The sequence below is a fragment of the Tinamus guttatus genome, unplaced genomic scaffold, assembly GCF_059628265.1.
Source record: "Tinamus guttatus ecotype Peru unplaced genomic scaffold, ASM5962826v1 Tinamus_guttatus_pri_ptg000092l, whole genome shotgun sequence".
Classification (NCBI taxonomy): Eukaryota; Metazoa; Chordata; class Aves; order Tinamiformes; family Tinamidae; genus Tinamus; species Tinamus guttatus.
In genome coordinates this window covers 133,817-155,247 of record NW_028288626.1, presented here as the reverse complement: position 1 = coordinate 155,247, position 21,431 = coordinate 133,817, and the positions used below count along the sequence as shown (strand labels likewise).

At 57.0% G+C, this 21,431-nt stretch overlaps 2 protein-coding genes across 2 annotated transcripts; both read left to right on the top strand.

Annotated features, from left to right (window-relative positions):
• The first annotated feature begins 802 nt into the window (after window positions 1-802).
• LOC104567194 (stomatin-like protein 2, mitochondrial) lies at window positions 803-5,319 on the top strand. Its single transcript, XM_088520581.1, has 9 exons — window positions 803-916; window positions 985-1,084; window positions 1,775-1,833; window positions 2,171-2,272; window positions 2,850-2,984; window positions 3,653-3,797; window positions 4,101-4,180; window positions 4,387-4,515; window positions 5,183-5,319. The coding sequence occupies exons 1-9, from the start codon at window positions 887-889 to the stop codon at window positions 5,312-5,314; spliced, it is 912 nt and encodes a 303-aa protein (XP_088376707.1). The 5' UTR covers window positions 803-886; the 3' UTR covers window positions 5,315-5,319.
• An 863-nt stretch (window positions 5,320-6,182) lies between these two features.
• On the top strand, window positions 6,183-16,468 carry LOC104567193 (GPI ethanolamine phosphate transferase 3, catalytic subunit). The gene is made up of 10 exons (XM_088520583.1): window positions 6,183-6,675; window positions 7,711-7,854; window positions 8,358-8,481; window positions 9,064-9,223; window positions 9,694-9,867; window positions 12,014-13,586; window positions 14,121-14,324; window positions 14,565-14,767; window positions 15,495-15,565; window positions 16,238-16,468. Exons 1-10 carry the CDS (start codon window positions 6,183-6,185, stop codon window positions 16,356-16,358), a joined length of 3,267 nt encoding a protein of 1,088 aa, XP_088376709.1. The 3' UTR covers window positions 16,359-16,468.
• Window positions 16,469-21,431: the final 4,963 nt, after the last annotated feature.

Sequence of the window (21,431 nt, the reverse complement as noted above, 5' to 3'; positions counted from 1 at the left end):
AAGAAGTCGGGGCTGGGAGGGCTGGGGCTGTCGCGCAGAGGGCTGGGACAGTCCCTGGAAAGGCAGGGGCAGCACTTCCATGAAGGGCAGCTGGAGGCTGCAGGAGAAGGTGGAGATCACCACGGGCTCTCGGCCTGGCGCTGCCCGTGTATGTGTGGGTGAATCCTATTGCCCTTTCAGCTGCCAGGAACGTCCTTGGGGCAAGGACAGGCCAAGAGGGGGATCCAGGGTGGGCAGAGGAGGCCAGGCAGGGCTGGCAGAGCAGGGGCATGAGAGGGAGCAGCAGGATTTGAACCATCACCCTGGGGCTGGAGGGGAAGGGGGCTCCAGGCTCGAGAGAGGGGGACAGGGTGGAGGAGAGGCAGGTGCCAAGGAAAAGCAGCCTCGGAGGCCCTGGCCTTTCCCTCGAGGATCCCGGTGGGGCAGCCCCATCCCGGCTGCCCCCGGGACAGGGAGCGGGGCCGGGTCCCGGGCGCGGGCAGCGGGTCGCGTGCTCGTTTCTCGCTCAATAAACGCTGCTTTGGACACCGAGCCCCGCCTCTGCGCCCGCCTCTGCGCCCGCCTCTGCGCCCGCCTCCGCGCGCGGAAGCGCCGGCCGGGGCCGCCCCCGAGCGCCGGGCCCTTCCCCGCGGCTTCCGGCGGCGGCGGCGCGGGGCGATGCTGGCGCGGGCGGCGCGCGGGGCGACGCGGGGGCTGCCGCAGGTGCGGGCGGCGGCCGGAGCGGGGCGGCCGGAGCGGGGCTCCCCGCGCCGCCTCACGCGCCTCCTCTCCCCCGCAGCGCTGCCAGGGGCCGGCGCGGCCCGCGCCGCGGCGCGGCGCCTCGGGCCTGCCCGTCAACGTGGGCGTGCTCTTCGTGCCGCAGCAGGAGGCCTGGGTCGTGGAGCGCATGGGCCGCTTCCACCGCATCCTGGAGCCCGTAAGGAGCCGCGGCGCCCGCGCGCGCGTGGGGAGCCGACCCGCGCTTAACCGCTGCTCTCCCGCCAGGGCCTGAACTTCCTCATCCCGCTGCTCGACCGGATCCGCTACGTGCAAAGCCTCAAGGAAATTGTCATCAACGTCCCCGAGCAGTCCGCCGTCACGCTGGGTAAGGAAAAGCCCTGGCCCGCGCCTCCCCTCCTGCTCCGCGGAGAGCCAGAGGCAGCGCAGGGAAGAGCGGCACTGTCCAGGGAAGAGCGGCACTGTCCAGGGAAGAGCGTTGCTATCCCGGCATTGTACCCTCAGCCCCAGCCCTGGGGTCTGCGCTGGTGGCCCTGTGCCTATGGGGTCCCTTTTGCCCTCACCCCGGCAGCTGCTGCCTCCTTTTGCTGGGGTGAATAGAGCTGTGCAGGAAGCCGTGTGCCAGATCTGAAATGTTTTCCTGCCCTGAACCAGGAAAAGCATGTTCTCAGTTTCCATACATGTAAAAACTTCAAGTGTGTTTAATTGTTAGCTCTGTTTTAGTTCTAGTATTAAGGCTTTTGCTCTTCATATGTGTTTGTTTCTTTAATTTTTTAAACCATTTGCGGTATAAAATGTCTTGATCTAGAAACTTGAGACTTCATGCACTAAAAATATCAAAATGAGATATTTTGCAAACAACGATAGGGTCATTTTTACGAAGCCGTTCATACAAGGAGGTCTGTTTGAGCGGCCTCTTCAGTGTGTGCCACGCTGCTGACACTGGGAAGGAAGGGGATGGCCCTGGCCAGCTCTGCTAATCTGTTGGGGAGGAGGGTGTTTGCCTCTGCTTTTCCTTACTGCTCTAGTGACAGGATGTGCCTTTCTTTCCCGGCAGATAACGTCACCCTGCAGATCGATGGCGTGCTCTATCTGCGGGTCATGGACCCTTACAAGGTACCGTCGCTGTCCTGCTGAGTCCTGGACTGGGGGCACGAGGCGACTTTCAGCCCCCAGGAGTCCGGGGCTGCTCTGGCCGCCTTGGGCCCAGCACACAAAGCTCTCCTGGCCCCCTCTGCTGTGCGCTGCGAGGCAGGGGCCAAGCACCCCGCTCCCCGCGGTCCCTCTGCGAGAGGGAAGAGGGAAAGGCAGATCTCGGCCAGGGTTCTGCTTTTCCTGAGGGGGGTGTCTATGGTAGCATTTTGTCTTAGTGCTCTTGGTGAATTCTGCCTCTTTCGGAATCTGTTTCAGCAACTCCACGTTTTTTTTTGTTTTTTCTGCTCCTGCTGTGCAGGCCAGTTATGGGGTGGAGGATCCTGAGTACGCGGTGACCCAGTTGGCCCAGACTACCATGAGATCTGAACTGGGCAAACTCTCCCTCGACAGAGTCTTCCGGGTGAGCTGGGGAGAGGGATCGCAGAGCTGCCAGCATCCAGCAGCATCTCCTGGGCTCTGCGGGGCTTGTGCAGGCAGTCCGATGCACTTAACAGCCAAACTGCCTTTTCTTGGAGCGCTCCTGGCATCCTTTTCTGTCAGCCTTTGGACCTGGGTCTTGCTTTGGTGATTTTCTTTGATGGGAGGTGGTTTTACTCTTAGTCAGAAAAGATGATGGGTGATGTGCACCTGGATGCAGCTGTTTGGCTGCGGGACTCTGCCCCAGGCCCAGGGATTAGTGTCCTAGCTCCCCGAGCTCAGCCCCTTGTGCTGCGTTTGCTGGAGAGAAGCAGGAGCTGTTTGCCCTCCTGGGAAATGTTTGTACGCAGATGTTCACCAGGTGTTTGCTTCTCACCAATTGCATCTTTGGGCAGTGCTGCACTAGGGAGAATGTGACCCCTGCTCACATGAGCCTCAGGAAGGGTTGGCCCTGCCCTGTGTCTGTGGAGTTGGAGTTTTCTGACTGACCTTGGCCCATGAAGGGAGGAGTCTGACTGTTTCCTCTCTTTCCCCGGTGTTATTTCTGTTGTGTCTTGCAGGAGCGCGAATCTCTCAACGCCAGCATTGTGGATGCCATCAACCAGGCTTCAGACTGCTGGGGCATCCGGTGCCTGCGCTACGAGATCAAGGACATCCACGTGCCCCCTCGTGTGAAGGAATCCATGCAGATGCAGGTTTGGTGGTTTGGGGCAGGCCGGAACGAGAGCGAAGCCTCCTGTCCCATGCAGCATGGCTGGTCTCCTTCCAGAGTGTCAGCACGGGGCCCTCCTGCTGTGAGGGGAGCTGTGGGCTCTTTGACTGCAAACAAGTGATCATTACTATCCTTATTTATGCAGCGATGGCCCGTACCTCACACTCAGAGGCCTGCCAGCTCGCCCTGAAATCCCTAGGGCTCTAATGGGAAGCAAATCCCAGTGCTCTGAGGGTCTCCCTTGGGAAAACCTGGGAGCCAGACCCCAGGGCAAGTGTTGTGCTTGAGCTGCCAGCCTTGCTGGAAGGAGCTGGGGGGAAGGCCAAACCAAAAGCAGTTTCTTCTTGCTGTGAGCTGGTGGTGCCAGCACTGCTATGGGAAGCACCCTGCAGTCAGTCACCGTGGCTGACAGGAGGCAGGAGACACCCCTCAGCGTGGCAGGTTGTGGTCTGGGCTCCTCACTGCAGCGAGCAGAGCCCGAGAAGGAGATCCAGCCTGCACAGGCTCGCTCAGCGCTTCCTGTCCGCACTCTTGTCCCTTGCTCTGCCCTGCTTACCAAGGCAGGGCCATGGGAGCGCGTCCTTGCTGTGCTTGCACCGCGGATGTCCCCGGACTGGCCATGGCAAATGGACATCCAACCTGTGTTTGCAGGTGGAGGCAGAGCGACGGAAGCGGGCGACAGTGCTGGAGTCGGAGGGCACCCGGGAATCTGCCATCAACGTGGCCGAGGGGCAGAAGCAGGCCCAGATCCTGGCGTCGGAAGCTCAAAAGGCCGAACAGATCAACAAAGCTGCTGGTAGAGCCTCAGTGTAGAACGTGCCACAGGCTCCAGGGCCTGAGGGCCCTGTAGCCCTCGAGTGAGGGCGGTTGCTCTCTGGCAGCAGATTGTGTCACTGTGTGCTCTGCAAGCTGCGTTCTGCCCCGACTGCTGTGGCCTCCCTGCCAGGGCCCTGGGTCCAGATTCCAGCTGCTGGTGCTGCCCTGCAGGCTACGGCGGCAGGAGGGGGTTGCGGGGAGGATCCTTGTGCTGCTCTTCGAGAAGGGGAGACTTTGGGGGAGCGAAGCGGCGCTTCTGACACGTGCTTTGCTGTGCTTCCAGGAGAAGCCAACGCCATGCTGGTCAAGGCCCGGGCGAAGGCTGAGGCTATTCAGCTCCTGGCAGCTGCTCTGGCGCAGCAGGTGGGTGCAGGGAGTCCCACGTCCTTGGGGCAGCCAAAATATTGGTGCTAGTGAAGGGAGGGGTGGACGCGAAGCTGGGGCAGCGCCCAGCTTTCCCTGGTACCCTCCTTGCCAGCGTTTTTGGCAGCAAGGAGCTGTGCAGCCCTGAAGGCAGGTGCCGGGCACAGGTGTTGGCACATCCTCCCTGACGAGCCCTCTGTCCCCAGCACGGCAGCGCAGCCGCCTCTCTCTCTGTGGCCGAGCAGTACGTGAGCGCCTTCTCCAAACTGGCCAAGGACTCCAACACGGTCCTGCTGCCAGCCAGCACCGGCGACGTCACCAACATGGTTGCGCAGGTCAGTCTGCTCAGAGGAACCGCCTCCTTTCCCAGCGGTAGCTGGAGCCTGAGGGATGTGGAGGGCACAGTCCAGCAGCCCTGAGCTGCTGTGGAGCAGGTGGTAGTGCTGTTAGATAGTGAAGAGGAGGAATTTGGCCCAGATAATTAATTAATTTCCCAGCTGTGGGCTGGAATGTGTTTCACAGCCCTTGGACAACAGGCAGGTCTCTGCTCCGGCAATCTGAGGCTGGGCCTGAGAGCTGGTTGTGGCGATAGCAGACAGCTGGTTGTGGCGATAGCAGACAGGACCCTTCCCTCCAACCCAAGATAAGATGGCTGGAGGACAAGGCTGACTTTCTAGCTGTTTCTTTTGGATGTACATTTGCTGCTATCTTGTCCATCTCCCTGCCCCGAACAAGGGTTCAGGTCACCTCCTGAAGGCACCTTGGTGCTGTGGCAGGACGTGCTCTCAGTGGGGCTTTCTCACATTGCAACATAGCACGGAAACATCGAGGCCTTGAACACAGGCCCTTTAGAGGCTGTTGTGTCCCTGTCGTGTGCCTGTGTTGTCACAGTCCTGCTGCGTGTCCTGTCCCATCCCTGCCATTCCGCATGGCCCTCTCCAGAGGCAGGCTGCTCCCCTGTGCTTCTCCTCTCTTCCCTGATGGCTCTTTGACTTCCCGCAGGCGCTGGGCATCTACAGCACGCTGACCAAGCCGCAAGCCCTGAAGACCCAGGACGAGAAGCCTCCAGCCCCCAAGGACCCGCAGGTGCCCAGCACGGAGGTGCCGAAGGCGGAGCAGGGGAACTCCAGCTAGCAGGGCTGAAGGGACACTGGACGTGCTGCTGTGGCAGCCCCAGGAAGGGCATCTGGGCTCAGTGCCTGCCCAACTGCAGGGGATCCTGTTCTGCTGCTGCTTTCTCCAGTCAGACACTTTTCTTCCTCTTTTTGGTTCTTATTTTGTATGGGGATTTAATCATGTAATAAAGGTGATGGGTACTGGGGATACAGCATGTCCTCATGGCACTTGGGAACGGGACCTGCCCGTGGGCAAAATGCACAGGGTGAGACTGGATCCATCCTAATCCTGCCAGGGCTGCACAGGGAGAGGATCCCTAGTGGGGAGGGGGGCTCCTGGTTGCCTCCCAGTGTGTTCCCGCACATCCTGGCCGGTGCCCTCAGCTCCTGCTGCTGTCGCTCAGAGAAGCCGCAGGGACCGCTTCGCCTGTCAGTTATTTCTGTCCGGGGGCGCTGGGGCCGCTCCAGGCGGGAGCAGCTCGCTTGGACCGGGCCTGGCCCGTTGCCCGCCGCTCGGAGCAGCGCGGCCCCCCCGCCGCATGGGGGCGCCGCTGGGGACGGCAACGGCGGCCGGGAGGAACCGGGAGCGGGGCCCGCCCCGCCGCGCGCCTCCCGGCCGGCAGGGGGCGCCGCCGCGCGCGCCGCTTCCGGGCCGGGGAGGCGGCTCGCGCCGGGCCGCGGCGGCCGCAGGTAGCGCGGGCGGCGGCCGCGGAGGGGCCGGGGCGGCGGGGCCCGCGCGGGGGACGGCGGCGAAGGGGCCCCGGGGGGCGCCGCGGCCTGGCAGGGGGCGCTCCGGGGGTGGCGGGGCGCTCTGTGGGGCGGGGACGGCGCTCCGGGCGCGCCGGGGCAGGTGGCTGCGTGCCGAGCCCGGCCCTGCTCCCCGCAGGATGCAGCGCTGGCCCGTGCTGCTCTTCCTGGCCTGGGTCTCGCTGCTCTTCTTGGCCGGGCTCGGGCTCTTCATGAGCGGCTTCCTGCTCACGCGCATCGAGCTCGCGCACAGCAGCTCCTGCGCGGACGCGCTCGCGCCGCCGCCGTGGGACGGGCAGAGCCTCCCGCCGCGCTCCTGCTGGCTGCCCCGGCGCTTCGCCAAGGCCGTGCTCGTCCTCATCGACGCCCTCCGCTTCGAGTTCGCCTCCTTCGACCCGGCCAACGCGAGCCCGCTGCCCTACCAGAACAAGCTGAGCTTCCTGCACCACCTGGCGGCCTCGCAGCCCCGCCACGGCCGCCTGTACCGCTTCCGAGCCGACCCTCCCACGGCCACCATGCAGCGCATCAAGGGCCTCACCACCGGCTCGCTGCCCACCTTCATCGACGTGGGCAGCAACTTCGCCACCTACGCCATCCAGGAGGACAACCTGCTGGCGCAGCTGGTGCAGAACGGTGCGTATGCGCGCCGGGGGCCTCCAGCACCAGTCGGCGTTTGAGTGGGAGCTTTGCTTTTCTCTTTCCCTGGAAAGGGGACTATTTGCAACATCCCCGCCCTTTCAAGCAATTATTTGAAAATAATTACCATGCAGCTGGAGCATGGGTAGAATTTCCTCAAAGATGATGAGAAAACAGGTAGTAATGGCCGTGCTAGTAGTGACTGGCACAAGGCGAGCACCAGGAGTGGCTCTAGGAGGCCAAGGGCATTGCGGGTCGGTCGTGTTTGCGTTCCAGGGAGCAGCGCAGGGGAAGGTGGTGGCGCCAGGTACGGTGGTGGTGCTTGCAGCCGCTGGATTACTCCTTCGTCTCGTTTGCTGTGTGATCCGGCTCTGCGTGCGTGTGTTTGGAGAACGCAGCCTTCAGGAGCATCTGTAAGGAGAGGGGGACAGGGCGCAGTTCTTCCTGCCGGGGCTCTACGTGGTACAACCACCTGGGTTGGGGTGACACTACTGAGTTGTCAGCACCTCACATGCGAGGGGAAGAAGAGCAAATGCAGTAAATGATCCGTGGTGGAAAATGCTGGAAGGAGGTTCCGTGCTGTGGCAGCAGCTGCAGAGGAAACGGTTCCTGCTCCCAGGCTGCGGAGACTCTCTGGAAGCCCGGAGGGGGTGGCTGGTGTGGGATAGGGGAAAGCAGAGCAAGGGCAATTGGAAATATCAGCACTTTTCCCTTCTCTGCATTTGAAAAGGCACCACTGCTGTGGTCAAATTTTGAGCCTAGGACTCAAAGCTTCTGCTCAGCCACTCTCTGTCCATAGACCTCTTTTGTCTAGTGTTTTACAGTAGGATTGTGAGGCCTTTGGTGGGGACATTCAGACATGCTAACAACCAGTGGGAGATTTTAATTTTTGGTCACTCGGAGTGTGGACTGGAAAACAGCCAGTGCTCCAGCCCCTCTCCTGAACCTGCTGAGACTCTTTGCATTAGTTTGGCTAAGAGCATGACTCTGTTGTGCTCCTTGCTCCCGTTAATTCCTTCCTTGCTTCCCCAGGAAGAAGAGTGGTCTTCATGGGAGATGATACTTGGGAAGGACTCTTCCCCAAGAAGTTTTTCCGCTCCTATTTCTTCCCTTCTTTTAATGTGAAGGATCTTCATACTGTTGATGATGGGATCCTACAGCATCTCTATCCAACTGGTAAGTAGCTCTTTCCCCAGGGATCGGCTGAATCTTTATGTTGCGCTGAGGTCCTAGTGCAAGAGTTTGAAGTAGAAATGAAGAGGTTTGGGGTGTGGGTGGTTGTTTTTTTTGTTTTGTTTTTTGTTTCTCTGGAACGGCAGTGGACGCTCTTACCTGTTTGTTTGTTTGTGGCTGTAGCCCATGGACTACAGTGCTCTAGCTGGATTTCCCCCTCTTTTGGGAGTTAGAAACCATTTCTCTAAACACCCTTCTTTCATTTGGGAGAAGGCCTGGCTTGGTGGAATTCATCCACAGCTTAGGCTTCTATAGCCTTAGAAATGCACTGCTGGGGTGGAGCAGAAGGGCCATCTCTTCCTTCAAGCTTAACCTTGGATCAGTGGCTGCCTGGGCAGCCCCAGGGCCTTCTGGAGCAGCTACTGGATTTGGGAGACCCAGGCACCCAGCAGGATATTTGAGGCTCCCGATCTTGGGGAGAGGGTGAAGTTGCTCTTGTTCCGCAGTGGATGGTGGCGAATGGGACCTGCTCATTGCTCATTTCCTTGGTGTGGACCACTGTGGGCACAAACATGGACCTGACCATCCTGAAATGGCTAAGAAGCTCGTCCAGATGAATGAGATGCTCAGGTGATCATTGTGGTTGTGGTTGCCTCTGCTGGTGCCCAGGCTGGTGGGGGGTTCCTGGAGCATTTACAGGTACAGAAAGCAACAGGGAATGCTCCTACTTTGACAGCTGGTGCAAGGAATGGTCCTGAGCAGCAGCACAGCTGTGCCACAGGGCAATGTCAGTGCATGAATGTCCACGGGGGAACCGCAAACTCCCAAAAGATCAGCCTGGAACTTGTTCCTGCTGGAAATATCCCTCTGAATTGTATTTTGTATAGGCAAAAATAATAGCTGCCATTTGTGGGGGATCTGGGCAAGAACAATCTACTCTAAGAGCTGTGGCTGTTCAGTTTGTTTCTGAAACACGTGTTGCCCTGGGACTTGGGCATTCATTCTGCTGGATGCATCCACAGGGGCTTTTGTCAGTTTGAGTGGGGAAAAAAGGCAGATTCCTGCTTCCCTTGTTGTGGCTCTGCAGCAGCATGTAGTTTTGCTCACCTGCTTGTGCCAGCTTCACCTCCATGGTGCATGCAGGCTTGGTGGATGTCTTGTCCTCTCCCACCTCCCAGAGGCCTGGGGCTGACCTTCTTATCTTGGCAACAGGTCCTTGGTAGATCATCTGGGAAATGACACCCTGCTTCTGGTGGCTGGGGACCATGGCATGACGGACACTGGAGACCATGGTGGGGACAGCGAGAAAGAAGTGAATGCAGCACTGTTTGTGTACAGCAAAACACCCCTATTTGGCACTGCCCCTCCTGAGGTGAGAGGATGTTGGTCCTTGGAGGGAATTTAGCTCATTGCCCGAGGTGACCTCCAGGGAGAAAACTGCATTGTGGGGATACAGAGAATGATGGAGAGACTGAAGGCCAGGGAATCTGTTACCCTCCCGGAGGTGGGGGTAAAGTCGGGCACAGAGTACAGGTATTGTAAGTTTAAAAGACAGGAATATGACCAGTATCAGCTTGTTTCAAGCAAAATCCAACTTATAGGAAAAAAAATCACAAAAATCAGACTGCAGCTGGGATGGATGCCGGTTCTGTTGGACCATTTCACTTCTTCAGTGAATCTCCATGCCTTGTCTTGCTGCAGGGGCCGAGTGCGTGGCAGGGCAGGCAACTCCCCCTGCCTCCAGGGAGGAGTGGGATGTGGCCAGGGTGCCGTCCGTGCCCTTCCCAATGGCCTGGGTGTAAAGCCGTTCCTGAGCATCCCGTTCCTCCCATGTCTGTCCAGGAGCCCGAGGCCGTTCCCCAGGTGAACCTGGTGCCCACCGTGGCCTTGCTGCTGGGAGTGCCCATCCCCTACAGCAGCATCGGCGAGGTGATGGCCGAGCTCTTCTCCGGGGACGGCGACTCCGTGTCCGCAGCCTTGCAGCAGCTCTCGGTCTATCACGTCAACGCCAAGCAGGTACGACCAGGCTCCCACCGAGCTCTCGTGTGGGTGGGTGAGACCCAGAAGGCTGAGACCTGCTGGCAGCCACGGGGCAGTGCCAAGGGCTGGCCTGTGGGGTCCTGGCTCTTCTGGGAATTCGCTGTCTGCTGGTTCTCACATAGGGGCTCTCGGACAAGCTCTGTGACGCTGGTTGATGGCAATGCTAGGTAGGACCTACTGCAGGCCTGTGTGCTGAACGAGAGGGCAAGGGGAGATTGAAACCAAACTTTTTAAGTTTGTTTAGTTTCTTCTGTTCAATGGGGATGAGACAGTTATCTTCATGGGGAACTTAATTAAGAGTTTCTTCCTTGTGCAGTTTGCTCCAGCAGAAGGCAGCACTGGTCTCCAAAAGAGATCTGGGAGATCCAGTTTCGTACTTGGTGATGAGCTGTGGTTCAGGAAATCACTGGCCTGGGCACCCATGTGTATTTCTGGATAAGGATTGGCCCCAGCTGGTCAGAGGTGGGTTTGGTTATTTGGGAAGGCAGGTTCCTCAAAGCTCAGGAAGATTATGGGCAAGTTTCATTAGTGGAGATTCAAGAGTAAAAAGTTTTGATTCTGCTTCAGAATTTCTGCTTCAGAAATGTTTTTAGCTGAAAACTGTTCCAACACAGTGACAGAAGGAAAACAGCAATGAAGGATTAAATAAAACAAACACTAAGTAATAGCAGAGAATAAATCGGGATGATAGACTGGGATCAGCTTGTGCCAAGTGCTGCAGAATATACAACCCCACAGCTGAATGTCATTTGGATGGCTGGAAGGGCCAAGATTTTTGAGTGATTTGGAATACACTAGGCATGAAAGAAGCCCGAACAATGGAGCAAAGCCATGTGCAGGTCTGCCTGGTTTTGGGGAGCACTGCCTGGTGCCACGCCAGGCTTGTCACAGCAGATCTGCTGCACGTCCTTTGCGTTATAGAGCCTGTTTCTCAGGTAAGACCCTGCCTGCCTTTGAGAGACCTCTGCATTGCTAGAATCATGCTCCTGGCCCCAAAATAACTCCTTCAGCCCCCAGGCAGCTCCCTGCTGTACCCGGGGGCTGTGCAAAGAAGAAGCCAAACCAGTGTGGGCCCTGTTTTGGGTCCAGTAGCTTGGATACAACCTGTGATGTGTAGGTTGGGCGTTACTGGGGCAAGGTAGTGAAGAGCAGAAGACCATATGATTGCTGGTGCGAAGGCAGACGTATTCACCATCTCTGCTGGGTATTTATAGAGGAAAAGGGTGCTTTGTCATTTAAGGATGATGCCAGTGTACTCTCCTGTCTATTAGTCACCACAAATATTGATTATCATGTGTTAGAAGTTAATGTCATCCAGCCCTGCGGGTTTGAATGTTTGCACTTAGTCATCTGAGGAGGTTTCTGGCTTGGTGGCCTTGGTTTTGAATGCAGCATGGCAGCGGGCTCGTGCCAGCCTGAGGGAGAGCTAGAGGGTCTGTCTGGTGCATGGGCTGATTCTGCCTGCGCTCTGAGGCGGCGGGAAGGCACATGGACGTGTAAGGTTTGTGCTGGTGTACGTTGCTAGATGTTTGTGCAGGTGCTGGGCTCTGGTAGTGCCCGTTGCAACATCACGGCTCTGTTCCTGCTGACTTGAAGCAGAGGCAGAATTAGCTTTTCTCAGCTTATGGCACAGTGGGTTAATGCACCCGTGTTCAAAAATAGAGAACAGTCTGGTTTGATCACCTGAAAGCTGTTTAATTTGCTGTATGTCCTCAGAAAAATAAGGAAAAGACTAACAGAGGATTCAGATTAACAGCTAGTAATGACTTAAACTTCTTAGAGAAGTTTCCCTCATTGTTACTCAAGACTCTGCCAAAACCCCTTAGCAATGGGTACTGTTAACAAAAATGCCCCCAGCAAGTTAAGAACTGGGTATCTGAGAAATGTGGATGTATTTGTCAGGGTGGATACGTCAAGGTGAGTTCCCTTAGCCAGAGCTCTACTTCTTGCTGGCCACACGTTGTGTTTGGCTGCTCAGCCCAGGCCACACTGCCAGGGACAGGGCAGGGCTTGGCACATCAGGGCTGCCTCCGTGCTGAAGGGCTCTGCAGGGCGAGGGGCAGTGAAGTTCCTTTCTCAGCGGCCCCAGTGCTGCCGTCTCATCTTGTCCCCTGTCCTGTAGGTGGACCGATTCCTGCGCTCCTACTCGCTGGTGGCCCAGGACCTGCCGGCGGAGCAGCTGCAGCACCTGCAGGGGATCTTCTCCAGCGCCGTGGAGGAGCACGCTCAGCTCTTGGCCCGCGTGCGAGAGGCAAAGCCGGTGTCTCCGGAGCTGGAGGCCAGGCTGGGCGACCTGCTGGGTCGCTTCCAGCGCTACCTGCGGGAGGCACGGGCTGTGTGCGCCCGGAGCTGGGCCCGCTTCCACCCGCTGCGGATGGCGGCGGGCTGCGCCCTCATTGCTGCTTCCTGCCTGCTCTGCTACGTCACCTCGGGGCTGCCCACGGCGTCGGACTCCTTCTATCGCAGCTGCCTCCTGTACCCGCTGCTCTGGGGCCTGATTGCGGCCGTGCTGCTTGGGCTGGCCTGTACGTTCATCCAGGAGGGGCTGGATCTCCTCCTGGTGTCGTCATGGGCAGCTGCAGTTTCTCAGGTGGCCTTTTTCTGGTGCTGGTGGGGCCGGCAGCCCAAGCGAGCCCATTTAGCAAGTAGCCATCCCCCCTTGGCCAGCATTGGCCTGAGGCAGCATCTGCAAGCATGGCTGGGGATGGCCTTTCCTATGGGGATCCTCCTCTTCCGCTGCGGAGCCATGTTCTCCGATAGCTTCGTGGTGGCCGAAGCCCGGGTTGCCCCATTCCTGCTGGCCTCACTGGTCGTGTTGCTGGTGGGGAAACTCCACTGGGACGGTCGCTTGACGGTTCCTGAAGGCCCCAAGCAGCAGCTCCTCGGTTTTTCCTCTTACCGTAGGGAGAGCTGGCCCCTGCTGTACTTCGTGGCCGCGCTTCTGCTCTGCGTGCGCCTCTCCGCTGTTTTCCACCAGTGCCGTGAGGAAATCCCCCAGTGCCGGCCCTCCCTGTTCCTCGCCCCCCTCGCCAGCCTGCGCAACGCGCGGGCCAAGAACCTCTTCTACCTCGTGTGCGTGGCCTCGCTCGTGGGGCTGGTGTGCGCCGTGCGGCGCTGGCTGCGCCACCACGGCAACCTCAACAGCGCCGGCCCCGCCGTGCTCTTCGTGCGCTGGGGCTTCCCGCTGGTCGCCGTCTTCATCGCCTGCTACTGGGCCGTGGCCTCCAGCACCGAGGACTCGCTGGGCAAGCTGCAGGAGCTGGTGCACGTGGCGCTCGTTGCCTTTCCATGGGCCGTCTACGGGCTCGTGGCCGTGGGGCTGTTGCTCTTGCTGTGCAACCCCGTGACAGTGTTTGCGAAGGACACGCGGGAGTCGGCGGGGCCCATTGTCACCCCGTACCTGGGTGTTGCTGGCTCGGAAGCAGAATTCCTGCACGTCATCCCTCAGATCTACAAGAGGATGCAGGAGTCTCTGAAAAGCCGCCTGGAGCGGGGCAGCTGCAAGGCCACGGTGGCGGCCTACGGGCTGGGCAGCGTGTACTCGGCAGCCTTGGTCATAGCGCTGACCCTGCTGGGCTTCCTCTTGCTGCTGCTGCACAGCGAGCGGCTCAGTCTCGCCTTCCTGCTCCTCTTCCTGGAGGCCTTCGTGCTGCTGCACATCCACGCCCGTGCCAGGAGCCTTGCTGGAGACGCGGGTGAGTTGGGGCTCAGCAGAGCATGCTCTGGGTCTGCCTTGGGCTGTGGCCTGGGCTGTGTCTCCAGTGGCCTCTTCCTTTCTCCATTGGAAGTGGGAGGGGGCAGTCTCTGCTCCCAAGGAATGGGATGCACTGATCGCTCCTGTGTTTACAAGAGCTGCTTAAATCCCCTAAAAATGCCTATGCAGCAGGGATGCAGTGTGGGAGGGGAGCCCCTTGTGTCAGGAAAGGGACTTTTTCACCCAAATCCGCTTGGGAGGAAGAGGAGTCCGGTGCGTCAGGGAAGGGATTTTTTATTCACCCATTTCCTCTCCCTACACTGTGAGAAGCCACTGAACCTCAGTGCTGCTGACAGGGCCCTGGGAGCAGGGCAGAGCGTGGAGGGGATGTCTGACTACCTGCCATTCCCTGTGCTGGGAGCCTGCTAGGTTGTGTGGGAAGGGAAACTGGGAAGAAAGACAATGTGCTGTTTTAGACTGTGGATCTCTTTGTTTCCTCAGTGCTGATCTCTCTGTGTCTCTCTCTGTCTTTCAGAGCCTTTTTTGGTGCCCTGGTATGCAGTCCTCTCCTGGCTCCTTGCTGCTTCCCAGTTCTTCTATTCCACAGGCCACCAGCCCATCTTCCCAGCCATCCATTGGAATGCAGCCTTTGTGGGCTTCCACCTCGACCACAGCACTAACATCCTGCCTGCTGTCCTGGTGGGCGCCAACACGTTTGCCTCCCACATCCTCTTTGCAGGTAAATCAATTTATTCCCGGGCCACTAAGCCTAGGCTGGCAGAGCTCCCACCTTGTTTTTGGCCAGCCCAAGAGCAACATTTTTACTGTCCACTCCTGTGGCCACTGTTGCCTGCAGGCTCCGTGAAACTGGGTTAAACTGGAATGGAGTATGTGCTTCCTGCATGCCCAGAGCGCAGTGTCTGAGCACTCCTCACCCTCGGGCTCCCTGTAACTCCCTGTGCCTTTGTCCTCGAGGCAGTTGGCTGCCCTCTGCTCCTGCTCTGGCCCTTTGTGTGTGAGACGCCCAGCGCACAGAGGAAGAAGTCCAGGAAGGAGCCCCGGGAGGAGCTGCTGGAAGAAGAGGAGCACATGATGGAGATGAGGCTGCGGGAGGCCCCGGAGAGGTTCTCTGCAGCTCTGCTGCAGCTGGGACTGAAGTACCTCTTCATCCTGGGCATGCAGGTATGGGCAGAGGCAGATGGGAAGGACTGCTCAAGAGGAGAGGGGTGGTCAGAGCCCAGGGCACCTCGACATAATGAGGACTCAGCCAGAGCAGAGAGAGGGCCAGGGCTGACGTGTCTGGGTGCAGGTGGAAGGGCAGCTGCACAGATCCTCTCCTCAGCAACACCTTTGCTTCAGGAAAGGTTCCAAGTGAAAGCAGTGGTGCAGATTAGGCTGCCTTTCAGATCCATCTTTGCAGAGTGGGGGCATCTGCTCAGAAGCTGCAGAATTGTAATCCTGCTTCCCCTCTTCCCGACCTTGCACTAGCTGACTCATCTGACTAGCTGACATTTGCACTAGCTGACTCATCTGACCCATATTGTGATGGTGTAGATAGCTAAACAGCAGAAAACTTATCTCATGAAAGATGTGAATAGCTCTCAGGGAGTTAGCCCATCAAATCATCTCTCTGAGTGGTCATTCCATAACCAGTAAAGGGGAAGGGGCAAGCCCTTACAGCAGGAGGGCACCAGTGCTCCTCTCAGTGAGCTCAGGGCAGCTTAGCTGTTTTGTCTTTCCCCATTTGAAGCCACAGTGGAAGAAAATCCTCTTTGTGTTGCCTGTTTCTGATGTGTACAGTTCTAGCCCTTCAGGTGTGCGTGGCTTAGTACTCTTCAGATGTGCATCCGTTGCCCAGGAGGTCTCTCCAGAGTCATTTGTAACTTGTTTTTCCTTGTCTTTCCCACAGCTTCTGGCCTGTGTTTGTGCAGCTGTGATCCTCAGGAGGCACCTCATGGTCTGGAAAGTCTTTGCCCCAAAGTAAGTCCCAGGAGTTGCTCTGATGCTGGATTAGGGCTCTTATTCCCAAGCTGTCAATTAGTGTGCACAGACAGTAACGACAGAGGACCGTGGTCATTCATACTGACTTCTTACTTAGCAGAGGCCATAGGACTGTCCCATAAATTCCAGTTTCTAGCTGAGAACCTGGTCTTGAACTACTGTGTAGAAATTTCTCCTAATCATGGTTTCTGCAAAACATGCAGAGTTACTACATACCAGCTAAGCTGCCCAAGTAGGAATAGCCAAAGTATCCTGGGATCCCCAGACCGGCCAGGACGGTCCTGCCAGGCCAGAGCAGAGAGCAGGAAAATATTCAAGGCAGGGAGCAAATGCAGAGCTACCATCTCAGAAATGAGATGGCAGTAGGCATGGGCTAGCAGGGCCATGGGAAGTCCTTGGTGTCTTAAAGTTTTCCAGATTCCTCCTAAGTGTCTTCCTAGATGGTTTCTAGACCACCAGGGAACTTTAGGCCTGCTCGACTTCCAGGCTGCAGGCAGCATTCGTTGCTGGGTAAATGTTATTAGACTTTCGGATGTGGGGTGTTATCAGCCTCTTACTGTCAGGAAAGTCAGTCTGCTGGGAGTGAGGGCAAAACAACTTGTCCTTGCAGGAATGCTGGATGACCCCTCACCGTGTCTGTTGTGCCCCCAGGTTCCTCTTTGAAGCACTGGGTTTCGTGGTGAGCAGCATCTGCCTCCTGCTGGGGATCTCCTTGGTGATGCGTGTGGACTGTGCAGTCAGCACCTGGTTCACCCAGCTCCAGCTCAGGTAGCGTTGGAGATGTGGGGAACCTGACCTGCTCCTCGACCAAGGCTGTGGTTGTCTCCTTGCCTCCTGGGGCCTGGCGGGATCCTAGAGCCACCAGCAACGAGTGCCTGTTGACAGCAGTCAGGGGCCGTCCCCAGCGTGCAGCGGGGTGCCCGCTGTTCCCTGCTCTTGGCAGTGCTCTGCGGGATCGCCTTTCCCAGCAGCTGGGCTCCAGCTCCTGCTGGGCATTTGCGAACAGCAGAGCTGGCTGCTGCCGGAGGCCAAGACACAGGAGTCCTGAAGTGCCCCTCTGGAGCAGCACTAGCCAGGGGCTTTGCTGCTGCTTCCCTCACAGCTCTGCCCACCTGCAGCTGGAGGCCTCATGGCCAGCACACTGCCCGGGATGTTACCTTGCCTGTGCCAGGACAGGGACCTGCTGGACGGGACACCTTCCAGTGCCGAGGAGGGGAAGGAGGGCTACGACCCAGCTGTGTCACCAGGGCCTGCACCCACCATCTCTTATCCTTTCTTCCTGCGTGCTTAGTTTTCACGCTCGAATCCAAGTGCACGTGGTGGTGTGTACACTCGTTCATGGGGTCTCGGTGGCAGCCGCTCTGCTCCAGCTGTAGAGCCTGCTGGTTGCTCTGTGGTAACCTGTGTTCACTACCACATTCTTGGTCTTTCTCAACCCCTTTGTCTTGTGCGGTCTGAGACAGGCTCAGCTTCTTGGAAGGGGGACAGCATAGGCCTGTCTGGCTGAGAACCCCTGCACGGGGACTCGTCCTGCTGGCTCTCTGCACACACTGGGCTCTAGCAGCCCGGGCTCCTGTCTCTTCAGGAGCTTATGCTGGCTGTTGGTTGGGAATGGTCAAATTGCAGCAGGATGTAGTGATCATAGAATCATAGAATGCTTAAGGTTGGAAGGGACCTCTAGAGATCATCTAGTCCAACCCCCCTGCACACACAGGGTCACCTAGAGCACGTGGCACAGGACTGCGTCCAAGCGGGTTTGGAAGATCTCCAGAGAAGGAGACTCCACAACCTCTCTGGGCAGCCTGTTCCAGTGCTCTGTCACCCTCACTGTTAAAAAAATTTTCCTTAAGTTCCCCTGGAACTTTTGATGCTTTAGTTTCTGGCCATTTCCTTTAGTTCTGTCAGTGGCCACCACTGAAAAGAGGCCAGCACCATACTCCTCACTGCCTCCCTTGAGGTACTTATAGACACTGATCAGCTCCCCTCTCAGCCTTCTCTTCTCCAGGCTGAACAGGCCCAGCTCCCTCAGCCTCTCCTCATAGGGCAGATGTTCCAGGCCCCTGATCATCATTGTAGCCCTGCGCTGGACTCTCTCCAGCAGCTCCACATCCCTCTTGTACTGTGGAGCCCAGAACTGGACACAATACTCCAGATGTGGCCTCACCAGGGCTGAGTAGAGGGGCAGGATCACCTCCCTCGACCTGCTGGAGACGCTCTTCTTAATGCACCCCAGGATCCCATTGGCCTTCTTGGCCACAAGGGCACACTGCTGCCTCGTGGTCAACTTGTCGTCCACCATGACACCCAGGTCTCTCTCTGCAGAGCTGCTCTCCAGAAGGTCGGTCCCCAGCCTGTACTGGTGTCTGGAGTTATTCCTCCCCAGGTGCAGGACCTTGCACTTGGCCTTGTTGAATTGCATGAGGTTTTTCACCGCCCAGTTGTCCAGTCTGTCCAGGTCCCTCTGGATGGCAGCGCAGCCCTCTGGGGTATCAGCTACTCCTCCCAGTTTGGTATCATCAACAAACTTGCTGAGGGAGCACTCTGTGCCTTCATCCAGGTCATTGATGAATAAATTGAACAGGACTGGACCAAGGACTGACCCTGGGGGACCCCGCTAGCTACAGGCCTCCAACTAGACTCTGCACCGCTGATCACCACTCTCTGGGCCCTGCCATCCAGCCAGTTCCTAATCCACCTCACTGTCCACTCATCTATCCCACACTTCTAGAGCTTGCCCAGGGGGATATTGTGAGGGACGGTGTCAAAAGCCTTGGTGAAGTCGAGATAAGACAACATGCACCGCTCTCCCCTCATCTGTGCAGCTGGTCATTCCATCATAGAAGGCTATCAGGTTAGTCAAGCATGATTTCCTCGTGGTGAATCCATGCTGACTACTCTTGAGCACCTTCTTGTCCTCCGTGTGCCTGGAGACAACAGCCAGTATGAGCCGTTCCATCACTTTTCTGGGGACGAAGGTGAGACTGACTGGCCTGTTTTTGCCTGGGTCGTTCTTGCCTTTTTTGAAGACTGGTGTGACATTGGCCTTCTTCCAGTCCTCTGGCACCTCCCTGGTTCTCCAGGATCTTTCAAAGATGATGGAGAGTGGCTTAGCTATGACATCTATCAGCTCCTGCAGCCCTCTGGGGTGCATCCCATCAGGACCCATGGATTTGTGGGTATTAAGTTTCCTTAGGTGCTCTCTGACCCAAATCTCCTCTACCCAAGGTGAGTCTTCTTCTTTCCAGGCTTCTTCTCTTGTCCCTAGAGCCTGGGACTCTAAAGGGCTGCCCTTGGTACACACTGAAGCAAAGAAGGCATTCAGCAACTCTGCTTTTTCTGTGTTCTTCGTAACCAGGGTGCCCATTCCGTTCACCAGCGGACCCACATTTTCCCTGATCTTCCTTTTGCTGTTAATATATTTGAAGAAGTTTTTCTTGTTATTTTTATCCCTTGCCAGATTGCTTTCCAAACGTGCCTTTGCTTTCCTTGTCGCATCTCTGCATTCCCTGGCTATGTTCTTCCCAGGAGGCCTGTCCTTTTTCCGCATTCTGTACACCGCTGCCTTCTGCTTGAGCATTGCCACAAGCTCCCTGCTCACCCACGCAGGTCTCCTGTCCCCTTTGCCTGACTTCTTACACACAGGGATGCACTGCTGCTGGGGGTGAGGGAAGTGCCGCTTGAAAACTAACCAGCTCTCTTGGGCCCCCCTTCCTTCTAGAGCTCTAGCCCATGGAATTCTTCTGAGGAGGTCTCTGAAGAGGCTAAAGTTGGCCCTCCTGAAGTCCATGGTTGCAAGGCTACTTACAGCTCCTCCTTGTTGGATCCTGAACTCCACCAACTCATGGTCACTGCAGCCGAGGCTACCTCCTACCCTCACATCTCCTACAAGTCCATCTCTACTTGTTAGCACAAGGTCCAGTAGCCCACCTCTCCTTGTTGGCTCCTCCATAACCTGCATCAAAAAGTTATCGTCAGTGCTCTGCAGGGACCTCCAGGACTGTTTGTGCCTTGCAGTGTTGCCCTTCCAGTTGATGTCAGGTCCATGAGAACCAGGGCCTGTGACTGTGAGGCAATATCCAGCTGCCTATAGAAGGCCTCATCAATCTCCTCATCCTGGTCAGGTGGCCTGTAGCAGACACCCCCCACAGTGTCTCCCACATTAACCTGCCCTTTAACCCTTACCCACAAGCTCTCAATCACTCATCATCCACCCCCACGTTGAGCTCCATGCATTCCAGTTGCTCTCTCACATAAAGAGCAACTCCACCACCTCGCCTTCCCAGCCTGTCCTTCCTAAAGAGCACATAGCCTTCCATGGCAGCGCTCCAGTCGTGTGAGGTATCCCACCATGTCTCTGTGATTCCAATGAGATCATGATGCTGGGACCGCACACAGATCTCCAGTTTGTCCTGCTTATTCCCCATGCTTTGTGTATTGGTGTACAGGCATTTCAGGGAAGTAGTTGAGCCTGCAGGTCGCCCAGGAGGGGTGAAAGAGGACCCTCTATAATCGTATCCTGTCCTCACTTCCCCACTACCATACTGTGATGGAGCATTTGACCCATTCCCATACTGACCCATGTCAGCAGGAAGGAGAAGGCCAGAGTAGCTGTCCTAACTCTGCAGGAGTAGGTTTGTTGTGGGCACTGATGCCTGAGGACAGCTGTTTGAAAGCCCTTAGGAGGGAAGAACTTTTCTTCAAGGTGGCTTAACCCTTTGGTATTTGTGCCTGGAGTTATGTCCCCTTGAAGGGAGCCCTGTCATTGCAGATTGCAGCATTTCTGATCCCATAGATGATGCTTCTCTCCCTCTGGATCTTGGTGTTCTGCATGGGATTCAGTACTGCAAGGGAATTATCCTAATTCTGATCGTGACTGCTTGCAGTCAGGAGGGGTTGTGTTTCTTTCTTCATGCGCAGAGGTAGAGGATGGTGACCACAGTTCTTGGCCACATTCCTGTCAAATTTCCCCTGCCGTTTTGATGGTGTTGGAGTTCCTTGTTCCCTACCCTGAACCACTCTTTGGCATTATTTGGTGCTATGAAACTTTTCATCTCTTTTCCTGGGGGAAGGCAAATTACCTGCACTGCGTATTAGAGCCACTCTCTGCTCTGACAGACCTAAGCACCATATGCTTAGGACTACTGCTTCGATTTATGTTCCCAGTCCCCGTTGGATTTTTAATGCATGGTCTCTGAGTGTCCCTGTTTGAGTTTCTTGTTGCAGGTCTCTTCCTCGTCTCCGTCACCAGAATTGGGGAAGGCTGTGGAAAGTGTCTCTTAAAGGCAGGTTTATTTTTGTGTTTAGCCCCTGCGGGTGGGTAACATTAGCCCAGGTGCTGGGTGCTGTTCAAGGGAGCCTTAAACTGCTCCAACCTTCAGCTTCCAGGGCTTGACCACTTCATGATCCACTGGCTGTGCTCTCCCACCACTGCCTTGCATCTCCCCTGCCCCGTGGACCCCTCTTGCTTCTTTTAGCTGATGAAAGCAGGACTTAGTTTGCAGCTGGCTCCCTGCCCGGTTCTGTGAGCAGCGGTGCTGGTGTAAGGAAGTGGGTAGGAGCGTGTAGTTGGGCACTGTGCTGAGAAAGAATGTGGTAGCCTACGCTTGGCTTAGGCAATCCTACCTTTAAAATGGTAGTGTGCTCTAAAATGGGTTGTGTGCTCTATTTTGGGTCTGTTTAGTGGCCAGATGGTTCTCAGGTACTGAGTGGGGCCGTGCTGATGAGTGAGGGAAGCACTTGTATGTAGAGAAGGGACGTGCGCTGAATTTTGATTTAACATGCAAAGAGAAGTCCAAGTAACACCCGCTGCCAACCCCTAAGACTGTGGCCCAAATAGGCCTTGTTG

Bases quoted from the DNA above. Each gene is read 5' to 3' on its own strand.
- LOC104567194 (XM_088520581.1), top strand. From the start codon at position 887: ATGGGCCGCTTCCACCGCATCCTGGAGCCC. The intron at 917-984 runs GTAAGGAGCCGC...CTCTCCCGCCAG, and splicing joins TCCACCGCATCCTGGAGCCC to GGCCTGAACTTCCTCATCCC. The intron at 3,798-4,100 runs GTAGAGCCTCAG...CTGTGCTTCCAG, and splicing joins ACAGATCAACAAAGCTGCTG to GAGAAGCCAACGCCATGCTG.
- LOC104567193 (XM_088520583.1), top strand. From the start codon at position 6,183: ATGCAGCGCTGGCCCGTGCTGCTCTTCCTGGCCTGGGTCTCGCTGCTC. The intron at 14,325-14,564 runs GTAAATCAATTT...TCCTCGAGGCAG, and splicing joins CTCCCACATCCTCTTTGCAG to TTGGCTGCCCTCTGCTCCTG. The intron at 15,566-16,237 runs GTAAGTCCCAGG...TTGTGCCCCCAG, and splicing joins TGGAAAGTCTTTGCCCCAAA to GTTCCTCTTTGAAGCACTGG.